At 42.5% G+C, this 25,384-nt stretch overlaps 1 protein-coding gene across 1 annotated transcript in view; it reads right to left on the minus strand.

Moving 5' to 3' along the window:
• LOC126285146 (uncharacterized) overlaps positions 1 to 24,872 on the minus strand; it is a 663,374-nt gene extending 638,502 nt beyond the window's left edge. The window contains exon 1 of the mRNA XM_049984462.1: positions 24,748 to 24,872. Coding sequence (XP_049840419.1) covers positions 24,748 to 24,865 — 118 coding nt within the window. The 5' untranslated portion in view covers positions 24,866 to 24,872. The remainder of the gene's footprint in view (positions 1 to 24,747) is intronic.
• Positions 24,873 to 25,384: the final 512 nt, after the last annotated feature.

The raw sequence follows: 25,384 nt of genomic DNA on the forward strand, positions 1-25,384 counted from the left end.
TTACCGACCGCAGCGCAGTATTCTGCATGTTTGATATCTCCGTACTTGAACACGCATGCCTATACCAGTTTCTTTGGCCCTTCAGTGTAGATTACCGTTAAAGTATAAATATATTCCAATCACCTACATGCTACTAAAGTAGCTATATTATCATAGACAATATTTTAGGATTTTCGTTAATCGGATGTTCACGTTATAGAGAGCGAACGTAAACACGATACTTGGAACCAGCAAGTAATTAATAAACTAATTAGCTTCCCGTGTGACAGCTGATATTCAGCAACCGGGAGGTACGTGGTTAATTGGCTAAATAATGAAGTCGGCCAGTGTTGCTTTTGTACCTTCGCGGATCAGCTTTACTGTAGTAAATTAATAACCTTCCTCTGCTGGTGGTTAGTTCCTCCAGTAATTTACGTGTAAACAGCAACAGCATTTCTAACTATAGTTTTGCTATATGATGATGCCATTAACATTCTGGAACAAGGCTGTAATAGTCACCCTGTACTCTACTGCCAACTGTTTCGCTTCTGTTGTTGTTGTTGCTGCTGCTGTTTCGGACGTCTGTCTTAACATTGGGTTGATACAGTCCTCCCTTGATATCGTACATTAGCTACGCTCTTCTCTTCGGAGTGTCTGCTGCAGCCTACAGCACGAACAACCTGCTTTATACGTTCAAATACACTACTGGCCATTAAAATTGCTACACCACAAAGATGACGTGCTAAAGACGCGAAATTTAACTGACAAGAAGAAGATGCTGTGATATGCAAATGATTAGCTTTTCAGAGCATTCACACAATGTTGGCGCCGGTGGCGTCACCTACAACGCGCTGACGTGAGAAAAGTTTCCAACCGATTTCTCTTTCACAAACAGCAGTTGACCGGCGTTGCCTGGTGAAACGTTGTTGTGATGACTCGTGTAAGGAGGAGGAATGCTTACCATCACGTTTCCGACTTTGATAAAGGTCGCATTGTAGCCTATCGCGATTGCGGTTTATCGTATCGCGACATTGCTGCTCGAGATCCAATGATCGTTAGCAGAATATGGAATCTGTGGGTTCAGGAGGGTAATACGGAACGCCGTGTTCGATCCCAACGGCCTCGTATCACTAGCAGTCCAGATGACAGGAATCTTACACGCATGGCTGTAACGGATCGTGCAGCCACGTCTCGATCCCTGAGTCAACAGATGGGACGTTTGCAAGACAACAACCATCTGCACGAACAGTTCGACGACGTTTGCAGCAGCATAGACTATCAGCTCGGAGACCATGGCTGCGGTTACCCTTGACGCTGCATCACAGACAGGAGCACCTGCGGTGGTGTACTCAACGACGGGCTTGGGTGCACGAATGGCAAAATGTCATTTCGTCGAATGAATGCAGGTTCTGTTTACAGCATCATGATGGTCGCATCCGTGTCTGGCGACATCGTGGTGAAATAACTGGAAGCGTGTATTCGTCATCGCCATACTGTCGTATCACCCGGCGTGATGGTATGGGGTGCCATTGGTTACGCGTCTCGGTCACCTCGTGTTCGCATTGACGACACTTTGACCAGTGGACGTTACATTTCAGATGTGTTACGATCCCTTCGTTCGATCCCTGCGAAACCCTACAATTGAGCAGGATAATGCACGACCGCATGTTGCAGATCCAGTACGGGCCTTTCTGGATACAGAATATGTTCGACTGCTGCTCTGGCCAGCACATTCTCCATATCTCTCACCAATTGAAAACGTCTGGTCAATGGTGGCCGAGCAACTGTCTCGTCACAATACGCTAGTCAAGACTCCTGATGAACTGTGGCATCGTGTTGAAGCTGCATAGACAGCTGTACCTGTACACGCCATACAAGCTCTGTTTGACTCAATGCCCAGGCGTATCAAGGCCGTTATTACGGCCAGAGGTTGTTGATCTAGATACTGATTTCTCAGGATCTAAGCACCCAAATTGCGTGAAAATGTAATCACATGTCAGTTGTAGTATAATACATTTGTCCAATGAATACCCGTTTATCATCCGCATTTGTTCTTGATGTAACAATTTTAATGGCCAGTAGTGTATCTAGGCCTGAACCCTCTGTTCTTTCCTTCTACCCTCCCTTCAACTACCGGTTTCAGCAATGGCTTACGTCATACGTCATACCAACCATTACGAATAACTATATTACCAACCACTCCGAAAAACTTAAATTGTAACAACCACATCGACAAAGGTGGAGGAAAGCAAACCAAAGACTGCGATATACTGGTAGAACACTTAGAAGATGCAGCAGGCGTGCTAGAGAGAGAGAGAGAGAGAGAGAGAGAGAGAGAGAGAGAGAGAGAGAGAGTCTACACAGCGTTCAACGTCCTCTTCTGGAGTACCGCTATGCATTGTGGGTTTCGCATTAGATAAGACAGGAGAAGAATATCCAAGAAGTTCAAAGAAGGTCAGTTCGTTTTGTATCATCGCAAAATAGGGGAGTAAGTGTCTCGGGTATGATACACGAACTGGGATGGCAATGATTAAAACAAACTGTGTTTCGTTGCGGAAGGACCTTCCTATAAAATTCTAATCACCAATTTTCTCCTCATTGTGTGAAAATATTTTATTGGAGAAACTATCGAGTTCCAATGGAAAGAGTTAAGTGTTCGGTTTTCTTGCGCGCAGTTGGAGAGTGGAAAGGAAGAGAAATAGCTTCACGGTAATTCGATGAACGCTGCGGCAGGTACATAATTGTGAACTGCAAAGTAATCATGTAGATGAAGATACGCTAACAATATTTGCTATTAACTTACCTAACCACTAGACATGTATTACAAAGCATTGTATTTTGCACCGTGCACAGTGAAAATGTAAATTACATGAAACTATCTAATTAAAGAACTGACTGCGCTGTGAAATAGTAAGAAAACATTTGGAGATCATCTAACTGTAACTAAGCGCTCGGTACGGCCAATAGAAACACATCTTGAAATTCCACACAAGGCTCCTATGTAATGTTGTTTAAACACATTGGAAGGAGAAACTCTGAAAGTTCTGTTTACAAATGTTCGATTTGCGAACCATGAGCGACCCGGCAGACGTGAGTGCGGTAACTGAATTGTTTCCATACCCGTCCCAGCATGGCATCGCCGACTGTGAGAGTCGCTTCCCGGAGCTCTGCTACATCACGTGGTAGAGGCGGTGCGTACACCAGATCTTTAATGTGTCCCCACACAAAAAAGTCATACGGAGTGAGATCTGGTAATCAGGGAGGCCATTTCATGAGACATCTGGCTCCGCACCTGAACTCGCCATGTTTTCGACTAGCGCTGACTATCGGCCAATTACCAAACTACGCTGTGGCGGTATACATGAAAAAAAAAAAAAAAACTTTCAGGGTTTCTCTTCAAAATGACGTATGTATGATATCTGTACAGTGTTTGGTTCTTGTGCAATAAATAATTGAAAGTGTTGCCAGACTTTGTGTATACCCTGTATATGTACGAGGGTTGGTCCGAAAGTAATGCCTTCAATTTTTGTGTGGTGACTTCGGATGTCCGCGCCAGATGTCGTTGGTGTAGTGCTAATGTTTGAACCTTCCTCCTTCATTTGCTGGTGGTTCTGTTGTTCTGCGTAGTTGGCGCGACCTACTGAGTGTTTCAAATTGGAGTCTAATATGGACTCGCTTCTAAAACAGCGATGTGTGACTAAGTTCCTCAGTACTGAAGAATTTGCGACGACTGAAATCCATCGACGCTTGCTAAGGGTATATGGAGACGTTACAATAGACACGAGCCATGTGAGGCGATGGGTCCGGCGTTTTCGTGATGATAAAAAGGGTGTGTATGGCAAGGCATGGTCCGGTCGACTCTGCACAGCTGTCAGTCCCTCGCAATGAAGAACGTCTTGATCATCTCATCGACGCATAACGACCGGAGAACTGTGTGCAAAGCTGAATGTCGGCTTGAATGCCTTGGAAATAATGTCGCAACATCTTGGTTATCGAGAAGTCTGTGCGAGATGGGTCCCGCGGATGCTTACAGAAGAACAAAAAAACTCATCAATTGGACCTGCTGGACCAATTTTTTACAATTTTTTGAGTGGGATCGTCACCGGAGATGAGACGTGGTGTCAGCACTACTAGCCGGAATCCATAAGACAGTTCATGGAATGGCCACATCCCAGTTCTCGGTTAAAGATGAAATTCAAGACACAGCCATCTGTAGGCAAAGTGAAGTGCACAGTATTCCTGGATAGCCAGGGCGTGTTTCTTTCGGGTGTCCTGGAGCGTGGAGAAACTGTCAATTCATCACATTACAAGACGACACTCACTGAGCTGAAAGCCCGAATTTCCAGAGTAAGGTCAGAGAAGAAGACCGGCTTTCACCTGCAACATGATAACGCCAGACCTCTTCATCAGTTTTGCGACCACTCAATGCATTCCAAAATTCGGCTGCACTGTTTTACCACATCCACCGTACAGCCTCTATATGGCGCATAGAGACTTCCATCTCTTTGGGCCTCTGAAAGATAGACTAGGCGGCGAACATTTTGAAGACTCGGATGCTGTTGTCAAAGCCTCAGGTGGTCCCGACTTTTACAAGCGCGGCATACAGGCTACAGTTCTTCGTTGGCAAAAAGGCGTAACGAATTGTCGTGACTGTGCGGAAAAGTGACATTCTGTAGCTGAAACTCTCTGTTTAACTGTTCTGTTGTGATCTGTGTATCTCCTGCAGTAAAAAAAGGAGGCATTACCCTCGTACATCACTTGAAAGGTTCAGACGAAATACTCAGTCTCCGGTGTGACTTAAAGAATTCGGTGTATTTGGAGAGTTTTGACGACGTACCTCAGTCGGTCTAGTCAGTAGCAACTCTCCAGCTCTGCTAAGGCAACACTCGGCAGAACAAGAGCTCAGCACCTCGCCGCTCACCCTGACAGCATGGCTGGGTGGCGGTGCGGGGGCGGGGGGGGGGGGGGGGGGGGGGGGAGGGTGAACTGCTGTTGCCATTTGTGGGGTCGTGAACCATTGAGGGCTACGACGGTGACGAAGCCTCTCCGTCGCTTCTAGGTCCCCGATTCAATACACAATAGGGGTAAAATATTTACGATATAGGTAATAAAAGCCCTACGACAAAGGACAGATGATTATATAAATCGAAATTCAATTCAGTGTTTTAATTTGACTAGTTCGTATCTATCTCTACAGGCTGATAACAATAGGATCTACAAAAGTTCAAGCAATTACTTATTGGACAAGATGCTTCATTATTACGAAAGCAGATTAATAATGTTGCTCACGCAGCATATGTTCGCTTAATCGGGCAACAACAAAGTTATTGACTGTGGATGGTATCGTCAGAATGGAAATAATGAAGTCACTGGAAAAAAGTCGCTAATTTTGGCGCTTATCTTGAATGGATTCCCACGTAGATTTCTTTGAAGTTGTTATGGCTCATCTTGATGATTCCAGAGTGATTCCACTTTGACTGCTAGAAGGTCCAGATCTGTATTTTAGCACTATTTGAAGACCTAACAAATGCGTTTTTCAGGAAATTCTTAATGATCAAACAATCCCAGATCAGAACAATGGTATGGTAGAAATAATTTTTGACTTGGTGTGCACGATCTAAATTTTTATTAAACTTCTTGTAAATTCACTTATACTTCTTCTTAATTGCCACATCATCAAGAAAACAGTTTTATATCAATCTTCATATATTTAATTTCCACTTAAACCAAACACAAGACTTGATTATTCTTTTACAAAGCGAAATAACAACTTAACTTCTGCAAAGTGAAACAAAGACTGCTCTACGCGCGTTCGCTCCATAACGGTTACAAGTAAGTCCAAGATTATGACAGTCTCACAGAAATGAATACACACAAGAACCACATCACTGTAATATATCGATACATAGGAGTACCTATACATTAATAAAACCAAATGTGAATATTGTCACAAAAATATGTTTGCTACTTCGCAGAAAAGTAGTACGATATTACTGGTATCGAGAGCTGGGGTTGGAGTGCCGTAATGCTCACGGAAATAAATAACCATTACAATTTGTCAACAGAAATGAATAAGTGATTAAAAGTTGTTTATTGAATTTGCCGCATTAACTTTGTTTTCTTCTTTTCTCCTGGCATGACAACAGTAGCAGCTCCGGACGTTTGTGCATCATTACTGACTGTGACTGTTGAATTTCTAACAAGCTGAGGAGTATTTAAGATTATTTGCAGTGTCTGTTCAAATGTTCAAATGTGTGTGAACTTCTAAGGAATCAAACTGTCGAGGTCATCGCTCCCTAGATTTACACACTACTTATACTAGCTTATGTTAAGAATAACATATATACCCATGCCCGAGGGAAGTCTCGAACCTCCGGTGGGAGGGGCTGCTCAATCCGTGACATGGCGCCCCAAACCGCGCGGCCACCTCGCGCAACCTGCAGTATCTAGTTTTGACAGTCTGCAATATGTTAATGTGCATGATTTATTCATTGTTTCCGTTATGTGTTCCTTAAAAGTATAGAATTTATCCATGTGAGTTTCAGAGTATTTGACGGATTGAGTCTATTGACCGTTTTTATTAAATAACAGCAGATATGTGTGCAAATTCCGTTTCTTCCTAGCATAAGAAGTTACTGACTTTTTACTCCTGCAAACTTTACCCGCTATTTCGTTAAACATTTTTCAAGTAATACTAGAGCGGCTTAATACTATCTATTTCTGGTGGAAAATCAAGAACTTCCTTCAGAGAACCATTCAGGGAAATGAGGATACTAACAGCTGCTCCCCAAAATATTTCTTCCCTAATGAAATTTGTTTTAAATAACATATATATTTTCAAACCATCAGGTTTATTCGTGGAATCAATGCTAGAAACAAGAACAAGGATTTAAAATCACTTATTTTGGTCTAGAAAGAAGTTTGTGATTCTGGAACACACATTTTCAATAACCCGTCAGCAGCCATAAAAAGTTTAGCTACTAACATGGTTCATTTTAAGCTTACTGTTGGCGAAGTTCTATTTCTTTGTCGAATTTCTTAGCAGAACCGACTGATGTTGTATATTATTAATGATATTAAATAACGTGTGTATTACAGAAAATCTGATTTAAGTGCATCTTCAGTGCAGTAGTGTGATAAATGTTAACAGTTGTTGTAAACTGGTTTCTCCCTTTGTCGACGTGTGGGTAAAATTGTCTAACAATTACGGATGCACATCAGTGTATGATACAACTATATGTTCTGTGCCAAGATTGTTATTACTTTTTAACTGAAAATATGTTGAAGATTTTTTGACATATGCCACATTCGTGAGGACCATTACACTTGCGATCTATAGAGTAAATATGTATTTTGTATTCTTGTTCTCTGACATTTTCTATATCCTTGAGGAACTCCCCACTTGCATCCAAAAAACAAAAATGACATTTAATCTAATCAAATCTTAAGAAATTATTGATGATGATCGATACATTATTTTTATAAACAACACAATTAGCTGTTTTAGTTACGTTTAATAACAATATTTACTTCATTAATATGCGTTTCGACAGTATGCTGCATAATCAGATGCACTTTTATCATTTAAAGAATAATTTATATGACAATATATGACACACATACCATCTTTTTGCTACTAGTGTGTGCCAGTGAGGTTAGATGACCATGTTCTGTCAAAAAATTTATACAGAGTTACGATTCAACAATTTTTTTACTGTGTTGTATACTGATAGAGATAACCTTTAAGTTACGTATAGTATAAATACACATTTCTGGCATGTAGAAATTCAAAAAGAAGCCAATCGCCTGTTAATATTTCATGGGAAAATCTCAAATAAAGTATTCTATATTAACATCAGTACCATCAAACATCGAATGTACTGGAACGTACCTGATTGTATCGGTTACAAGGATAACCTGTGCGTGTGTGAGTGTGTGTGTGTGTGTGTGTGTGTGTGTTGTGAGCGCGCGCTCTATCGTTTGGAAATTCTTCTTTCAAATGGGAAGAATACTCTAGAATACATGTTGCCAGCATGTGACTTGCCTTGCCGGCGATATGAATAGCGTGGATTCTATCAAAATAGTGTTTTATCCTATTACGAAGCATGCAAATTTCGCTAATAAGTCGGACAGGTTATTCTTGTAACCGACACAATCAGGTACGTTCCAGTACATTCGATGTAGATTTTTTTTTATGTTGAACCGAAAGTTTCCTTCTTAAAAAATTAAAGCTTAGGGCGGGCAGTAAAAAATCTGCTTTACACCCGTTGACTGCAAATTTGCTCCGAGGCCATTATGTCAATTTTTCAATCGTTTCTCAAAACGCTAGCCATTGTGTTTCGTAAGCAGTATATGACAAACGTTAACATACTAAAACTAAACGCCGGCCGAACAGGTCTCGGAAGCCTAACGGTACGTACCGACTGCCGTGTCATCCCCACCTACAGGCGTCACTGGATGGGGATATGAAAAGGTGTGACGTCAGCGTACGGTTTTCCTGGCGGTTGTTAGTTTTGGTGAGCAGAGCCTCTACTTCTAATCAAGTAGCTCCTCAATTTTCCTCATAACGGCTGAGTGCACACCACTTGCCAACAACCCTCGGCAGACCGGATGGTTATCTATCCAAGTGTTAGCCAAGCCCGACACTGCTGAAATTCCATGATCTGACGGGAACCAGTGTTACCACTGCTGGAAGACCGTTTGCTCAAATCTTCACATATTCATACAAAATAACTCAACTTTTAAGTCATCTCACTCATCTAGACTATTACATGTATCGCGATGTTGTATCAAAATGTTACCGATAACATTTATCGGTGCTTAAAATTTCGTACTCGGGAAGTGCCGACAATGTAATGCCGTTCACTGCCAAATTTCATCGCTGCAACGTATGTTGCCGATGTCACACAAAGAAGATGTCGGCGCTATGACACTCTTCAATCGCGCTGGAAAAAATGAACTTCTCACAAGCGTGATGTGCTACAGGAGCATTTCGTTCCAACAGAACTACGCGTCACAGCATTTTCAAGTCACAATTTCTTAGTTGCTTGACTACGGCCAGGAATGGAGATGCAGTTCCTTCTCTTAGATGTCGTACCATTGATTTCTGCAAACTTCGTACCTGCAAGCTGTCCCGAATTAATTTAGCTTATGTGACTACTAGCACTTGACCTAGAAATGGAGCAGAGTATTTCTGACGAGAAAATTGATTTACTTCCAATGTTTGCAGCTACGTCAATACAACGCTGCACACAGTACCATATTCACGGATGGAACTTTGCCATAGAGTTCGTTGTATTAGGTGTAAACAAATGATTATTTTTCGTCCCGATTTCCTCGCCAGACTCTTTTTAGAGTCACGGTTGCATTAAAATTTATAGGCGTATACAGGAGGAACTTAAGAAAGTCGAAATACTGCAAGGACGGATTCCTGACTGGGAATGGAGGAAAAAGGTGCTATCAACATGTGTGCGGGAATGCGTCGTTGCCAAGGTATGTGGCGCTGACGAATGACAGTTCCTCTAACTATGTGCCACGTGGTCTTTGTGTGCCACAGGCTGTGTTATTGACGCAGCGTACTGTAAGCAGCAGAATGGCCAACACCGACTCAAAGGAAGGCCTCGTCGCTTGTTGGTGACGTCAGGTCAGCTAGGCACGGCGAACGCCAGGTCTGATGCAGGCAGAAACGCCTCCTTATCACTATAAATCTCTTATTTTTGGACAAAATGTTTGGTATTGTTTTGGATTCTGCAGTTTTATTTAGATGAAAGATTTTCTTACTATCGTAAAGCCACGCATGAAGATCATACTTCTGTATTACTGAATCCTGTCGAAACAAACGTAGATCAATATGAAAAGATGCTTTGCCTCATTGCAAGCTTCGGAAATTTTGCATTCAAGTCACTAAATTTACTTGATCCATTTTATCATCGGAACTTACCCCAACCCCCTTACTATTAACTCGTTTCTTTTATTTATTTATTTATTTTCGTTTGACATCGTCACTGGAAATGTGATCTACTTTACATGTGTAAATGTGCAACTGTTGCCAGTCATTGGATTACAGTCGTTTTCAACGAAAGGAATTCTAAACAGGAAACAAAAAAGCTTCATACATCGAAAATACTGCTGAGCTTAAACTTTTTTAAATATGTACATTATAAAAGATAAATATTCCCCTCTTGCAACTGAAAGGAGAATCTTTATAAGATAAAAAAATTTATTTGATAAAACAAGTATCTCTCTTTTGCCTCTTCTTCTGGCCCCCACCCCCTCCCTCAACGTGTACAATCGCAAGATATTTCATTAACATTCAGTGCTCCTGACCCCATACTCAACCAAGATACCTAAAGAAGAGCACCAATATGTTCACAGTTTCTTGTAAAAGCAACCCAGTACAAACGTAACTTTCTCAGATTTACAAATAAGGTAAAGAAGCACGAATTCTGTTGCTGCTGGATCATGAAGTTGTTTTTGTATGTCAATCCTTAAAACAGGTGGAAATTTTAGTTCAGGAGTATACTATTTGTTAAGAGATGTAATGAATTGCATAATTAATTGATTGCAGAAATCTCTCAGAACATTTGTATGTTGGTCAATTAGCGCCAGTGGTTTCAAGTTTTCCTGTGTCAGAGAGGGAGTCACCACCATTATGAATGTGCCTGCAACAGACCTGGCGTTCGCCGTGCCTAGCTGACGTGACGTCACCAACAAGCGCCGAGGCCTTCCTTTGAGTCGGTGCTGGAATGGCCCGGTATTCGTGTCGCGAACTAGCCGAGATGGTGTTTGTGTACGGCCAAGTCGATGGAAACGGTCGAGAGGCAGCACGGCTATACCAAAACACTAACCGTCACAGACACCAACCACATCACACTACATTTCAAGCCCCGTGGAGACGACTTTCAACGTCTGTTGTGTGACGTGGATGCTATCCAGTTGTCGTTGCACGCACACCTTCCATTTCCAGACACATGTTCATAGGACCTTTTTTCCTCCGTTTCCAGCTAGGAATCCATCCCTGCAGTTTGTCGGTCTTATCAATGCTCACTATGTATACATAGGGTGTCAGGCTTTAAGTGTAGATATTGTGATCATTGGTAGCTTAACATGTACCCATTTCAGTGTGTTTAGTTGTGTTTTCTCTGCGTCACACAGTCTTCCCGCAAACACCTCACATGATTCCAGAATGATTTTTTCACTCTGCAGCAGTGTGCGCTGGTATGAAACTATCTAGCAGAGTAAAACTGTGTGCCGGACCGAGACTCGAACTCGGGACCTTTGCCTTTCGCGGGCAAGTGCTCTACCAACTGAGACACCCAAGCACGACTCACATCCCGTCCTCATAGCTTTACTTGTGCCAGTATTTCGTCTCCTACCTTCCAGACTTTACAGAAGCTCTCCTGAGAACCTTGCAGAACTAGCACTCCTGAAAGAAAGGATATTGCGGAGACATGGCTTAGCCACAGTTCGAGTCTCGGTCCGGCACACAGTTTTAATCTGCCAGGAAGTTTCATATCAGCGCACACTCCGCTGCAGAGTGAAAATCTCATTCTGGAAGCATCCCTCAGGCTGTGGCTAAGCCATGTCTCCGCAATATCCTTTCTTTCAGGAGTGCTAGTTCTGCAAGGTTCGCAGGAGAGCTTCTGTAAAGTTTGGAAGGTAGGAGACGAGATACTGGCAGAAGTAAAGTTGTGAGGACGGTGTGTGAGTCGTGCTTTGGACGATCAGTTGGTAGAGCCCTTGCCCGCGAAAGGCAAAGGTCCCAAGTTCGAGTATCGGTCCGGCACACAGTTTTAATGTGCCAGAAAGTTTCATATCAGAGCACACTCCGCTGCAGAGTGAAAATCTCATTCTGGAAGCATCCCCCAGGCTGTGGCTAAGCCATGTCTCCGAAATATCCTTTCTTTCAGGAGTGCTAGTTCTGCAAGATTCGTAGGAGAGCTTCTGTAAAGTTTGGAAGGTAGGAGACGAGATACTGGCAGAAGTAAAGTTGTGAGGACGGTGTGTGAGTCGTGCTTTGGACGCTCAGTTGGTATAGCTCTTGCCCGCGAAAGGCAAAGGTCCCAAGTTCGAGTATCGGTCCGGCACACAGTTTTAATGTGCCAGAAATTTTCACGTTACACGATTTATTGCCTGCGATTTTCTGCACAGCCGTAACTGCAACGCTAAGTGGACTATAACTTCAGTATGCACTGATCATTTTGCGTCCACACTTTAATACCTGACCTCAAGCCAAGTTGACAATAAGAGTTGTCTTGCCACATATACTTGGAGGTAGCAACCAATCTACAGTCAAAAATGACCGGTATATTTGAAACGGCAATGCAAACTAAACGAGCAGCAATAGAAATACACCGTTTGTTGCAATATGCTTGGGACAATAGTACATTTTCAGGCAGACAAACTTTCGAAATTACAGTAGTTACAATTGTCAACAATAGATGGCGCTGCGGTCTGGGAAACTCTATAGTACGATACTTTCCACATATCCACCATGCGTAGCAATAATATGGCTGAATGAAATTACCCGAAACCTTTGACAACGTGTCTGGCGGAATGGCTTCACATGCAGATGAGATGTACTGCTTCAGCTGTCCAATTGTTTCTGGATTCTGGCGGTACACCTGGTCTTTCAAGTGTCCCCACAGAAAGAAGTCACAGGGATTCATGTCTGGCGAATAGGGAGGCCAATCCACGTCGTCTCCTGTATGTTTCGGATAGCCCAAAGCAATCACACGATCATCGAAATATTCATTCAGGAAATTAAAGACGTCGGCCGTGCGATGTAGCCGGGCACCATCTTGCATAAACCACGAGGTGTTCGCAGTGTCGTCTTAGGCAGTTTGTACCGCCACAAATTCACGAAGATTGTCCAGATAGCGTGATGCAGTAATCGTTTCGGATCTGAAAAATGGGCCAATGATTCCTTTGGAAGAAATGGTGGCCCAGACCAGTACTTTTTGAGGATGCGGGGACGATGGGACTGCAACATGGGGCTTTTCGGTTCCCCATATGCGCCAGTTCTGTTTATTGACGAAGCCGTCCAGGTAAAAATAAGCTTCGTCAGAAAACCAAATGCTGCCCACATGCATATCGCCCTCATCAATCCTGTACACTATATCGTTAGCGAATGTCTCTCGTGCAGCAATGGTAGCGGCGCTGAGGGGTTGCCGCGTTTGAATTTTGTATGGATAGAGGTGTAAACTCTGGCGCATGAGACGATACGTGGACGTTGGCGTCATTTGGACCGCAGCTGCAACACGGCTAACGGAAACCCGAGGCCGCTGTTGGATCACCTGCTGCACTAGCTGCGCGTTTCCCTCTGTGGTTGCCGTACGCGGTCGTCCTACCTTTCCAGCACGTTCATCCGTCACGTTCCCAGTCCGTTGAAATTTTTCAAACAGATCCTTTATTGTATCGCTTTTCGGTCCTTTGGTTACATTAAACCTCCGTTGAAAACTTCGTCTTGTTGCAACAACACTGTGTTCTAGGCGGTGGAATTCCAACACCAGAAAAATCCTCTGTTCTAAGGAATAAACCATGTTGTCCACAGCACACTTGCACGTTGTGAACAGCACACGCTTACAGCAGAAGGACGACGTACAGAATGGCGCACCCACAGACTGCGTTGTCTTCTATATCTTTCACATCACTTGCAGTGCCATCTGTTGTTGAAAATTGTAACTACTGTAATTTCGAAAGTTTGTCCGCCTGAAAAAGTACTGTTGTCCCAAGCATATTGCAACAAACGGTGTATTTCTATCGCTGCTCGTTTAGTTTGTATTGCCGTTTCAAATATACCGGTCATTTCTGAAACACCCTGTAGAAACATACAGGGTGTATCATAATTAATGGCGTAAACGGCATCTAGTTGAAAGTACACAATACTAGAACCAAAAAAGTCTCAGTAAACATTGGGTCGAAAATGCATACCTTAAGAGCTACGAGCAATTTTTCATCTTCGATACGGCGAAACAAATCTTTTCTACTGCAAGTGTTTAGCTATCCATATTTTGGGAACTGGTTGTACGGACCAAAACAATAAAAATAGTTCAGTAAACATGTGCTCTAAAATGCATTCCTTAAGAGCTATGAGCACTCGTTCATCTTTGCTACTTTGAAACACAAGTCTTCTAATGATCAAGCGCTCGTAACTTTTAAGGTATGCGATTCACAGCACATGTTTGCTGGACATTTTCGTCTTATTTTAGTCAGTACTACTGCTTGCCGCCCTTGTGGTCGAGCGGTTCTAGGCGCTCCAGTCCGGAACCACGTGACTGCTACGGTCGCAGGTTCGAATCCTGCCTCGGCCATGGATGTATGTGATGTCCTTCGGTTAGTTAGCTTTAAGTAGTTCTAAGTTCTTGGGGACTCATGATCACAGATGTTAAGTCCCATTGTGCTCAGAGCCATTTTTTGACTACCGCTTCCCAAAACATGGAAAGCAAAGAATTTGCAGTAGAAGAGATTTGTTTCACTGTATCTAGGACGAATAATTGCTGGTAGCTGTTAAAGTATGCATTTCCGACCCTATGTCTACTGAGACGTTTTTGCTTCTAGTATCGTGTACTTTCACCTGTGTTTACGCCATTATTTATGGCGCACCCCAAATACACAATTATTTAGTCTGTAAATTAAGTAAATACTGATGTAATGTTGTTCAGTATACTGTCCTCAACCACCAACAAAAATCTGCATTTATACACCCATCTCTCTATACATATATATGACACAAAAATATATTTTGTAATTGGAAGAAACTACTTCCCGTGGCATATCAGTGCTACCTGTTAGTGGTGTGTGGAAATATTCCAGTGTTTGTATTGTATTTGCAAAATTGTAGTTTTTATTTTTCAGTGATATATTTTTCATTGTTTTGTTTAAATATAAATGATATACAAAATGTGATATCGATAGCTACGATGCCACAGCGTAGGTGCAAGTTCGTTGGTTGGCACTACGACACCGACCCAGACGACAGCGCCTTCTAGCCGGCACTGTTCAGCTCTACGGGTGCCGCTGCATATTCTACCCATTTGATTCCGAGGAGACGAAGTAGCAACATTGTTTCTATTTCACAGTGGGCTAACCACTACTTGTAACTAAGGAACTTTATGTACGGCTTCGCACCTATGTGCTCATCTTTACGCAAAGTTAAGTAAAGGTGATTTTAGCTCACACTTCAGTGCCAAGAGTTCTACCTCAACTGCTCCTCCTAGCTTCCTACATTCAGCCTAGCCTTCAGTTTTCAGGATATAACTGCCCACGTCGTGTTGTGCCGACTCCACTGTAGTTTGAATGGATGTTTAAGTTTGTTTTATAAGTCCGACTTCTAATTTCACCACACAAGACTCCAGGGTTGAGCAGTTATTACCCGATGACGACACGCAATACAGTTTGATAAACCGGAGTTCGCCTTTATTAATTATGTTTTTAGATTCAATTTTATTACTCGTACAGAGACTCAACGTTCCTTTGTTTAACAGCACGTCGTCAGAATAAGTATTAAATGCTAATGTCTTTTCTATACATAATGTCGAATATTGAGTTAACGTTCGTACCTATTTTGCCATTTTAGAGAAGAGAAACCTTAAGCGCTTCTGCTTCTATAGTCACAGTATCAAATGTTCACTAATTTCAATTTACTTCCTATCTCAGTTCAGTATTTAAGACAAATTATATATCAATGTCATTTCAGAGATATTACGTCGGTTCCACACTAATGGAATAACACGTAATTGTCATTTAACATCACTTTTATTAATAATCCTTTTTCTTATGACTTAAATGTTAATGAATGATCACTATCTAGGAGGAAAGAGGGATTGATCCTAATCATGAGATAATAGCTTTTAATGAGCCCGCTACCGTTAATTAAATAAAAAGTCACGTTCAAAGATGATATGCGAACAACTTTCGTTACGTCCCGTTTTCACGTATCTGTCAAAACTAATTCTGTCGCCCACAATTCAAATTAACACTGACGTTAACCCCTTTTGTCGGAACATCGAATCGTAGCTATTATGTGAAAGTTTATTCTAGTCCCCGAATTAATTCCTTTCAGATACGCGCACGACCGAACAGCAGAACGGAACACAAACGACTTGTTTTAACAACCGAACAACGCAATGACGTTACCTTACGACGATATCCGCTCAATGAACGCCTCTTTGTCTACCCCTACTCTGCTTAATTAAATTATTCCTAATTAGAATTTATTCAGCTATTTAACGAAAACATCTAACAAAAAATAAAATAAATTTATCGCAACGTAAAAGATCCGTTATTAGGAGCAGACCAGGCAAGAAACAAAACAAATAGTGTAACATATAGTATGAAAGACAATTTACGTTTATTAATATTTTCTTAGCGTTGGAGAGAAAGCTGCATGACTTAGTCGAAAAGACATTATTTGTTGAAGGCGGGGCGTAGCAATATCTACGTTTACAACTACACTCCTGGAAATGGAAAAAAGAACACATCGACAGCGGTGTGTCAGACCCACCATACTTGCTCCGGAAACTGCGAGAGGGCTGTACAAGCAATGATCACACGCACGGCACAGCGGACACACCAGGAACCGCGGTGTTGGCCGTCGAATGGCGCTAGCTGCGCAGCATTTCTGCACCGCCGCCGTCAGTGTCAGCCAGTTTGCCGTGGCATACGGAGCTCCTTCGCAGTCTTTAACACTGGTAACATGCCGCGACAGCGTGGACGTGAACCGTATGTGCAGTTGACGGACTTTGAGCGAGGGCGTATAGTGGGCATGCGGGAGGCCGGGTGGACGTACCGCCGAATTGCTCAACACGTGGGGCGTGAGGTCCCCACAGTACATCGATGTTGTCGCCAGTGGTCGGCGGAAGGTCCACGTGCCCGTCGACTTGGGATCGAAACGCAGCGACGCACGGATGCACGCCAAGACCGTAGGATCCTACACAGTGCCGTAGGGGACCGCACCGCCAATTCCCAGCAAATTAGGGACACTGTTGCTCCTGGGGTATCGGCGAGGACCATTCGCAACCGTCTCCATGAAGCTGGGCTACGATCCCGCACACCGTTAGGCCGTCTTCCGCTCACGCCCCAACATCGTGCAGCCCGCCTCCAGTGGCGTCGCGACAGGCGTGAATGGAGGGACGAATGGAGACGTGTCGTCTTCAGCGATGAGAGTCGCTTCTGCCTTGGTGCCAATGATGGTCGTATGCGTGTTTGGCGCCGTGCAGGTGAGCGCCACAATCAGGACTGCATACGACCGAGGCACACAGGGCCAACACCCGGCATCATGGTGTGGGGAGCGATCTCCTATACTGGCCGTACACCTCTGGTGATCGTCGAGAGGACACTGAATAGTGCACGGTACATCCAAACCGTCATCGAACCCATCGTTCTACCATTCCTAGACCGGCAAGGGAACTTGCTGTTCCAACAGGACAATGCACGTCCGCATGTATCCCGTGCCACCCATCGTGCTCTAGAAGGTGTAAGTCAACTACCCTGGCCAGCAAGATCTCCGGATCAGTCCCCCATTGAGCATGTTTGGGACTGGATGAAGCGTCGTCTCACGCGGTCTGCACGTCCAGCACGAACGCTGGTCCAACTGAGGCGCCAGGTGGAAATGGCATGGCAAGCCGTTCCACAGGACTACATCCAGCATCTCTACGATCGTCTCCATGGGAGAATAGCAGCCTGCATTGCTGCGAAAGGTGGATATACAGTGTACTAGTGCCGACATTGTGCATGCTCTGTTGCCTGTGTCTATGTGCCTGTGGTTCTGTCAGTGTGGTCATGTGATGTATCTGACCCCAGGAATGTGTCAATAAAGTTTCCCCTTCCTGGGACAATGAATTCACGGTGTTCTTATTTCAATTTCCAGGAGCGTATATACATACTCCGTAAGCCATCGTACGGTCATTTCGGTGAATACTCTATACCACTACAAGTCATTTTCCTTTCCTGTTCCACTCGCAAACAGAGCGAGGGAAAAACGACTATCTGTATTCCTCCGTACGATCCCTAACTTCTCTTGTCTTCTTTTTGTTTACGCCAAATGTACGTTGACAGCAGTAGAATCGTTATGCAGTCAGCTTCAAACGCCGGTTGTCTAAATTTTCTCTAAAGTGTTCATAGAAAAGAACGTCGTGATCTCTCCAAGGATTACCGAAACATCTCCGCGATGCGTGCATATTGATTGAACCTACTGGTTACAAATCTACCACCCTGCCTCCGGATTATCTATATGAATAAATAAATTTAAAGATCTTCCCAGTTAAAACTTTATTCTGTGTTCATAACACTACAGAACGCATCCACGTTCACAGTGTCAGAAGTTTTTAGCTTTATACCATCGTGTACATCAAGGGATCACCAATTTAGTATTGCAGGGCAGCGTGTAGGGTACAAATCGTAGAGGGAGACCAAGAGATGAATACACTAAGCAGATTCAGAAGGATGTAGGTTGCAGTAGTTACTTGGAGATGAAGAGGCTTGCACGGGATAGAGAAGCATGGAGATCTGCATCAAACCAGTCTCAGGAATAAAGACCACAACAATAACCATCGTGTACTACACCTTAGCGCCATTTGTTGTGGTATATTGACAAATCAATATTTCTACACGGCGTTTCCCTAATTATAGAAACATAATTTCAGTCTCGTAGTATGTGATAAGTCTAGGCCTTGCAGTTGGAGTGACTCGTCGCATCTAAGTCTAAATGCTGACCTCAGCTGCAGGGATCATAGCACACACGTGTTTAACATTCCTTCACGCAGCAGCCACAAAACGTAGTCACTGAATCGCTACCTTTACAAGACTTGAAGGCTCTTATCCTCAAGAATGCGATCAGTATTTATTGCTGTGCTATTTGGAACCGCTCGCAAAAGTATGGCCGCAATGACAAAGGCAACAAATCTGTTCAAGATATGTGACGTCAACAGATGGTCGCATATTCATCGAAAATTTCCTATCTTCGACTATTAGACCAGGGTGACAGCTGGCCGGTGTGGCCGTGTGGTTCTAGGCGATTCAGTCCGGAACCGCGTGACCGCTACGGTTCGAATCCTGCCTCGGGCATGGGAGTGTATGACGCCCTTAGGTTAGTTACGATTAAGTAGTTCTAAGTTCTAGGGGACTGATGACCACAGATGTGAAGTCCCATAGTGCTCATAGCCATTTGAACCAATTTGAACGAGGGTGACATTTTTAACGCTAACAACATTAACCCATATTCAATAACGTGTACTTTCAATGAGGATATACTGTACGATCAGCAGAAAACATTTAAAATAAATACAGATTTCGTTAATTGTTATTTTACTTTTATTGACAAGATACTTCATAGATATTGACTGATTTGTAAGTATAGCCCAGAATCTGGAAAACTATTTTAGCACTGTGTTAGCAATACCACCACGTTTTCAATACCGTACACTACCAACGGCCGCTACTTCATGGCCACCACCTAAAAATTAAAAAATTACAGATTTCGTTAATATTGTTGACTTTCATTAGCAAAACATTTTATCAGATAACGATGTGTAGTAGGGTCCAGAATCTGATATTGATGAATGTGACGTTACTTGTGATAAGTCGCATTTACCAGAATCACTAACTTTTTTGGATTAAGTTTATAAAAAATTAAAACAATTATGGAATTTGGTAGAACAACTCATTAAAAGTAAATATTTTTTCAAAACATTAAGATGCAAAGGACACGACTAGATTACAATATTTACAAAAGGTGAGCATAAAGCACCCCCTCACCGCCACATCCCCTACCCTCTCGCATTGATGTTTTTAGGGTTAATGATGCAGCCACAATGTAAACTGGAACTCTCTAGAGACAAATTTCACAGACGTCCACAGATGACCTGTAGCGAGAACCAATTGTTTCCTTTGCCAAGAACATAAGCTCCCCTAAACAGAGAGAAGATACAGAAGGAGCATCTGGAACACAATTCGAAAAGCAAATGAAATCGAAACTAAAAAGAAAGAGGGAAAGAAAGAGAAAAAGAAACCATAGAGGGAACGGTTTCATTCTAATGGAGCAAACAACGGTAAAGCAAGGCAAAATGCAAATACGTCGACAGACTATCGACACACGCTTCCAACAACAGCCTGTAATGTTAATCACAGTAATCCACCAACAGACTACTGGACTCAACGTCTAAAGCAAAATGAGTGGTGGCAGGAATCCTTTCCGTGTTATGAAGATTGTTCAAAAAAAAGTCTCAAAAATGTTCAAATGTGTGTGAAATCTTATGGGATTTAACTGATAAGGTCGTCAGTTCATAAGCTTACACACTACTTAACCTAAATTATCCTAAGGACAAACACACACACCCATGCCCGAGGGAGGCCTCGAACCTCCGCCGGGACCAGCCGCACAGTCCATGACTGCTGCGCCTAAGACCGCTCGGCTAATCCCGGGCGGGTATGAAGATTCTGGACACTTCATCTGTGATCTTTACTACATAGAATTTCATGTGATTGGAGTATTTTCGGATATTTTAGTTCTGCACAAGCCTCAGAATTGTTCATTATCTCAAATTTTGTGTCAACAGTAATCATTATATGCTGCGAAACAAAAAAATTGTAAACATGCGCTCAATGTTAAAGCAAGAGGAAGAAATGAGTGGCAGGTACACTTTTCACATTTTAGTAATAATGCGCAAATTTACGCCACTAGAGAAATTTTCTTTAAGCACGGTCGTGTAATGACGTCCACTTGAATAACTTTTTTACCCAGTGGACCTTACAATTTCAAATTAAAGTATACTATTCGAACTCTGTCATATAACAGCCAAAAGTCAGACGAAATTCCAGTTGAAATATTACTGAAACTCGTCAGTTTCCTTCAGTGTATCGTTAATTAAACATGAAGAGCCCAATCTTCCCCCAGTTTAAGGGAATGAGATATTCAAAAGTTTTATACCCGCCAGTCAATACAGTCATAAAAAGAAGAAACCTCTCTTGTGTGTTATTTATTTCACATATTCTTCTGGTTCCTTGGAATGGTTGAAGTATCAGTTGTATGTGCAGTGACTGTAACAGCGCACAATGAAGATCAATCAAGTTTACGACCTTTACATTTTTAACGTTAGCGTATCAGGTACCCAGTCTTTTCAAACTCCTAATATACGTATTTTATCTCCCAAGGTTAAGGGCCAGATTCTAGCATCTAACTTCTCATGGCTGAAGCTTCGCGTACAGAAGGCGAGAGTACGAGCCTTTAATCCACTCTTTACTACCGAACTCTGAAAACAATATTCAGATTATTGAATTACGGGGAAACAAGCTTGTCTTTTTACTATGCAATCTCTGTGAGTTAACGTATCACATAAGTACGTAAATGTCTGGAATAATGTGACTCGTAATACACCTGTGCATGCATCTGGAATAATTTTTATGGAATTGGACTCCGAACACTTAATCTTGCTGACTTGTAAATTTGTAGTTCGATGCTACCTGCTACCTACAAAAGAAATACAATATTATGAGGGTAAGAGAAGTTCCTAACAACTTTCGAGCTACATTTATTTTTACCGGTCGCAGAAAGTTACCATTTATTGCGCTGTCAAAAAAAAGACGTTTATGACATTTCTAATACCCGTGATATTGACTGGGATAGCGCCAATGTTTCATAAAAGATTCTAATCATGAAAACAACGTGTTTCGCAAGTTTCAGTACTCAAGAGACTTAGTGTTTTCCTGTAAGACCGGTGAGTGCTACTTTTTATGTGTCGAGCTACTGGCGCAACATCTTTTTAAGCAACATTCAATCTCTTTCTCTCTCTCTCTCTCTCTCTCTCTCTCTCTCTCTCTCTCTCTCTCTCTGACAAAACTCTCTCTCTCTCACACACACACACACATACTTTCGCTTACTTTTCGGTACAGACATCGAATAACAATACGGAATACGCACCGTAGTAGCATTATTAGCCACCGAATTTAAAAATGTTACATTTTAGATGCTTATTTTTGCGAAAATTCTCATTGCAAACTGTACGAATCGTCATAACACTATGCACGTTACATCTATGGAAATCATTACTGGAAGAGTATGATATCATTTCAATTAACGATGTGTCTTGCAGTATTCAGATAATTATATAAGCTACGAGCATCGTTAATACAACAAAATATTCGCCCCGCTGCCTGTCCCTTGTCTGAATATCTTTGATCGTCGACGAAATGTATGAGGTTAACTACTTCCTCTACAACGGGCGAGATATCTTTTACCAGAACAGCTGCATGAAGTTGGATGTTGTTGTTCCAGTTATCAATTCGAAGACTAGTTTGATGCAGCTCTTCACGACAGCCAACCCTGTGTAAGTATTTTCATACCTACAAAATTATCGTATTCTACATTAACATGACCCCGTTTGCTATAACCAAGTCTTCACCCCTGAAAAATTTTGGCTCCTTATATTTCCCTTCACATTCCAATTAATTTTCCTTGATGACTCAGGGTGTGTCCTATTATCACTTCATTAAGTCAAGTTGCAATAAAGCTCTTTTATTCTCAGCTCAATTCCAAATCTCTTTAACTGTTATCCAATCTATACATTAAATCTTCGGCATTATTTGGAGCATTATAGTTCCTAAATTTCTATCCAATTCTCGACCGTATTGTTGATCGACCGTTTTTCGTTTCCACGTAAGGCTACACATCAAACATGAACTTCTATAAAAGTCTTCTTAACACTTAAATGTATATTCGATAGTAACATATTTCTCTGTTTCAGAAAAGTTTTTCGTTCTTGTGCGTGCATCCCCTATGCATTTCTGTCATCGTCAGTTATTGTGCTGTCACAGTAGCAAAATTTGTCTTATACGTTCCATGTCCCGTTTCGTAAAGCAATTCTCTTTACATCTGCTGAGTAAATTCAACTACATTTCGTTATTCTTGTTTTATCTTGTTGACATTCATCTTATAACCTGTTTTCAACATACAATTCGTCCCGTTCAAATGATCTACATTATGCTATCCTGTCTGTAACGGAACTACAATATCATTGATAAGCCTTAAAATTTTCGTATCGTCTCCTCGAACGTTTATCTCTGTCGCAACTTCTGCTTGGTATCTCTTTTTTACTGTTTACTTAACATACAGATTTAATACGCGTCGGGTAGGCTACAGCCCTGTCCCAGTCACTTCTCAGCTACTGCCTCCACATCACGTCCTCCGACTCTTGTAACTCCAATCTAGTTTATGTGCAGTTTGAGGAAAACTGCCCTCTCTCTTTATTTTTATGCCTATTTAGTTCAAAAACATAAGCTGTATATTCCAGGCAACATTCTCAAATTCTGTCCTAAAGCTTACAAATGTTAAATCTACAAATGCTATAAATGTGAGTTCGCTTTTTTTGAAATCTTCTGAAATAACGGCAAGTGACTATACGAGTCGTAGGTAATTATCTGCCTCACTCTCAGTTCAAATTTATTGTTGCCTACTGATTTCTTGTGCGTTTTATGTGCGCGTTTTTAATACACTTTCGCACACAGTATCGTATATCGGATAATTTAAGAGCCATAAGATATCTTGAAGAAACGCAAACCTACATTTACAGCGTTTGCAGATTTAGGGGAAGGTATTCTGAATGTAGGAAATATAAAGTACAAGGAGCGAAAAGTTATCCACAACTTGTGCGGAAACTAGATTGCGGCCATAAAAGTGAAACGAGATGAAAGTGAAGCAGTGGTTGGGAACAGAGTGGGAAAGCCTAACCTCAACGCTATACAGTCTGTTCGTTGAGCAAGCTGTGAAACAAAACGAGAAAATGGAATTAAACAAAAATTTTAAAGTCTGTAAATGACAATGTAATTCCGTTAGAGACGGCAAAAGATTTGACAGACCATTTGAACAGATTGGATACTGTGTTGTGAAGAGGTAGTAACATGAATATCATCAAAAATAAAACGAGGTTAACGGAATGTAGTGGAATTAAAGGCACTCAATACTGACTGGCAATAACAAGAAACGGATTTCTGAAGAAAAAATATTCACATTGAATTTTACATTCTACATGTTAGGAAGTTTTTTCTGAAAGTGTCTGTTTGTAGTGTAGCCTTGTACAGGAATGAAACAGTAAGTAATTCAGACAACGAGAGAATTTTTTGTTATAGAAGAAAGCTGAAGATTGGGTGGGTATATAGAGTAAGTAATGTGGAAGTACTGAACAGAATTAGGGAGATCAGAAATTTATGGCACGACTAGAATGAAAGAGGAGATCGGTTGGTAGGACGCGTCAGATTAATGCTATAGAAGATAGCTGAAGATTAGGTGGGTAGATCGAGTAAGTAATGTGGAGGTACTGAACAGAATTAGGGATATCAGAAATTTGTGGCAGAACTCGAACAAAAGAGGGGACCGGTTGGCAGGACACATTCTGAGGCATCAACAAGCTATCAGTTTCGTAGAAAAGGTAATTTTTAGAGGTAAAAATTGTAGTAAGCCAGTTAAACTGGTTGTCGATTGCAGAAATTGCGCAGAGATGAGGATCTTAAAATAGGATACAGTAGCGTGGAGAGCTGCACCAGTCTGAGCAGTGAAGATCGCGGTAACGACACACTTTATAAATTTCAAACAGCCTATTCCACTCTAAAGTTTGAAAAGATTTGTTCTAAATCATGTATGTAATATAGAATATGTCACACACAGTTCGTTGTTCAAGAACTTTTTTTTTTCCAAGCGACTTCTGCTCCGCCAGCAGAGTCCGACGCACCGTCCTCTAAGCCACAGCGTGCTGGCAGCATTAGGCACTTGACACTCACCCGCGACGTATCCCCCGCCGCTGCGCCTTACGTCGGCGTCCGAGGCGCCGTGCTGCATGGGGGAGGCTTCGCAGCGCGCGCCCAGCAGGGCGGCAACCAGCCACACGGCGGAGAGCATGTCGCGGCCGGCCGGTCAGGGGCGCACTGGCGCTGTCGGCGTGCTCTGCGGCCTGGCGCGCACACTCGGCGCGCCATTGGTCCGGTCCGGGTCGCGAGCGGCCGCCAGCCGGCAGTGGCGCCCCGCGACCCCAGCTGCGCGCCGCGACCTCTGCGGGCCGCGCCGGTCACGTCTGACGTCGCGGGGGTCACACCTGGGCCTCTACATCTACATCTACATCTACATACATACTCCGCAATCCATAGTCACGCTGATCTCACACCATGTCACACCCAGTTTCCTGTGCACGACAGGGTACCTCGGTCAAACCGCTCCCTCCCTTTCAATTGTGCACATAGATTAGCTAATATGTTATTTTTTTAAATAGTATATTTCAGCTATAAGTGGCCCTTTTTAAATTATATTGACAGATCTAGATTTCAACTAGAAACTACCCATTCTCAACTTACTATCATTCCACGCTGTGGATGAAACCCGACCAACAGGCATTACATGCACTGATCAAAAATGATAGTGCAT

Source organism: Schistocerca gregaria, chromosome 8, assembly GCF_023897955.1.
Source record: "Schistocerca gregaria isolate iqSchGreg1 chromosome 8, iqSchGreg1.2, whole genome shotgun sequence".
In the NCBI taxonomy this organism is placed as follows: Eukaryota; Metazoa; Arthropoda; class Insecta; order Orthoptera; family Acrididae; genus Schistocerca; species Schistocerca gregaria.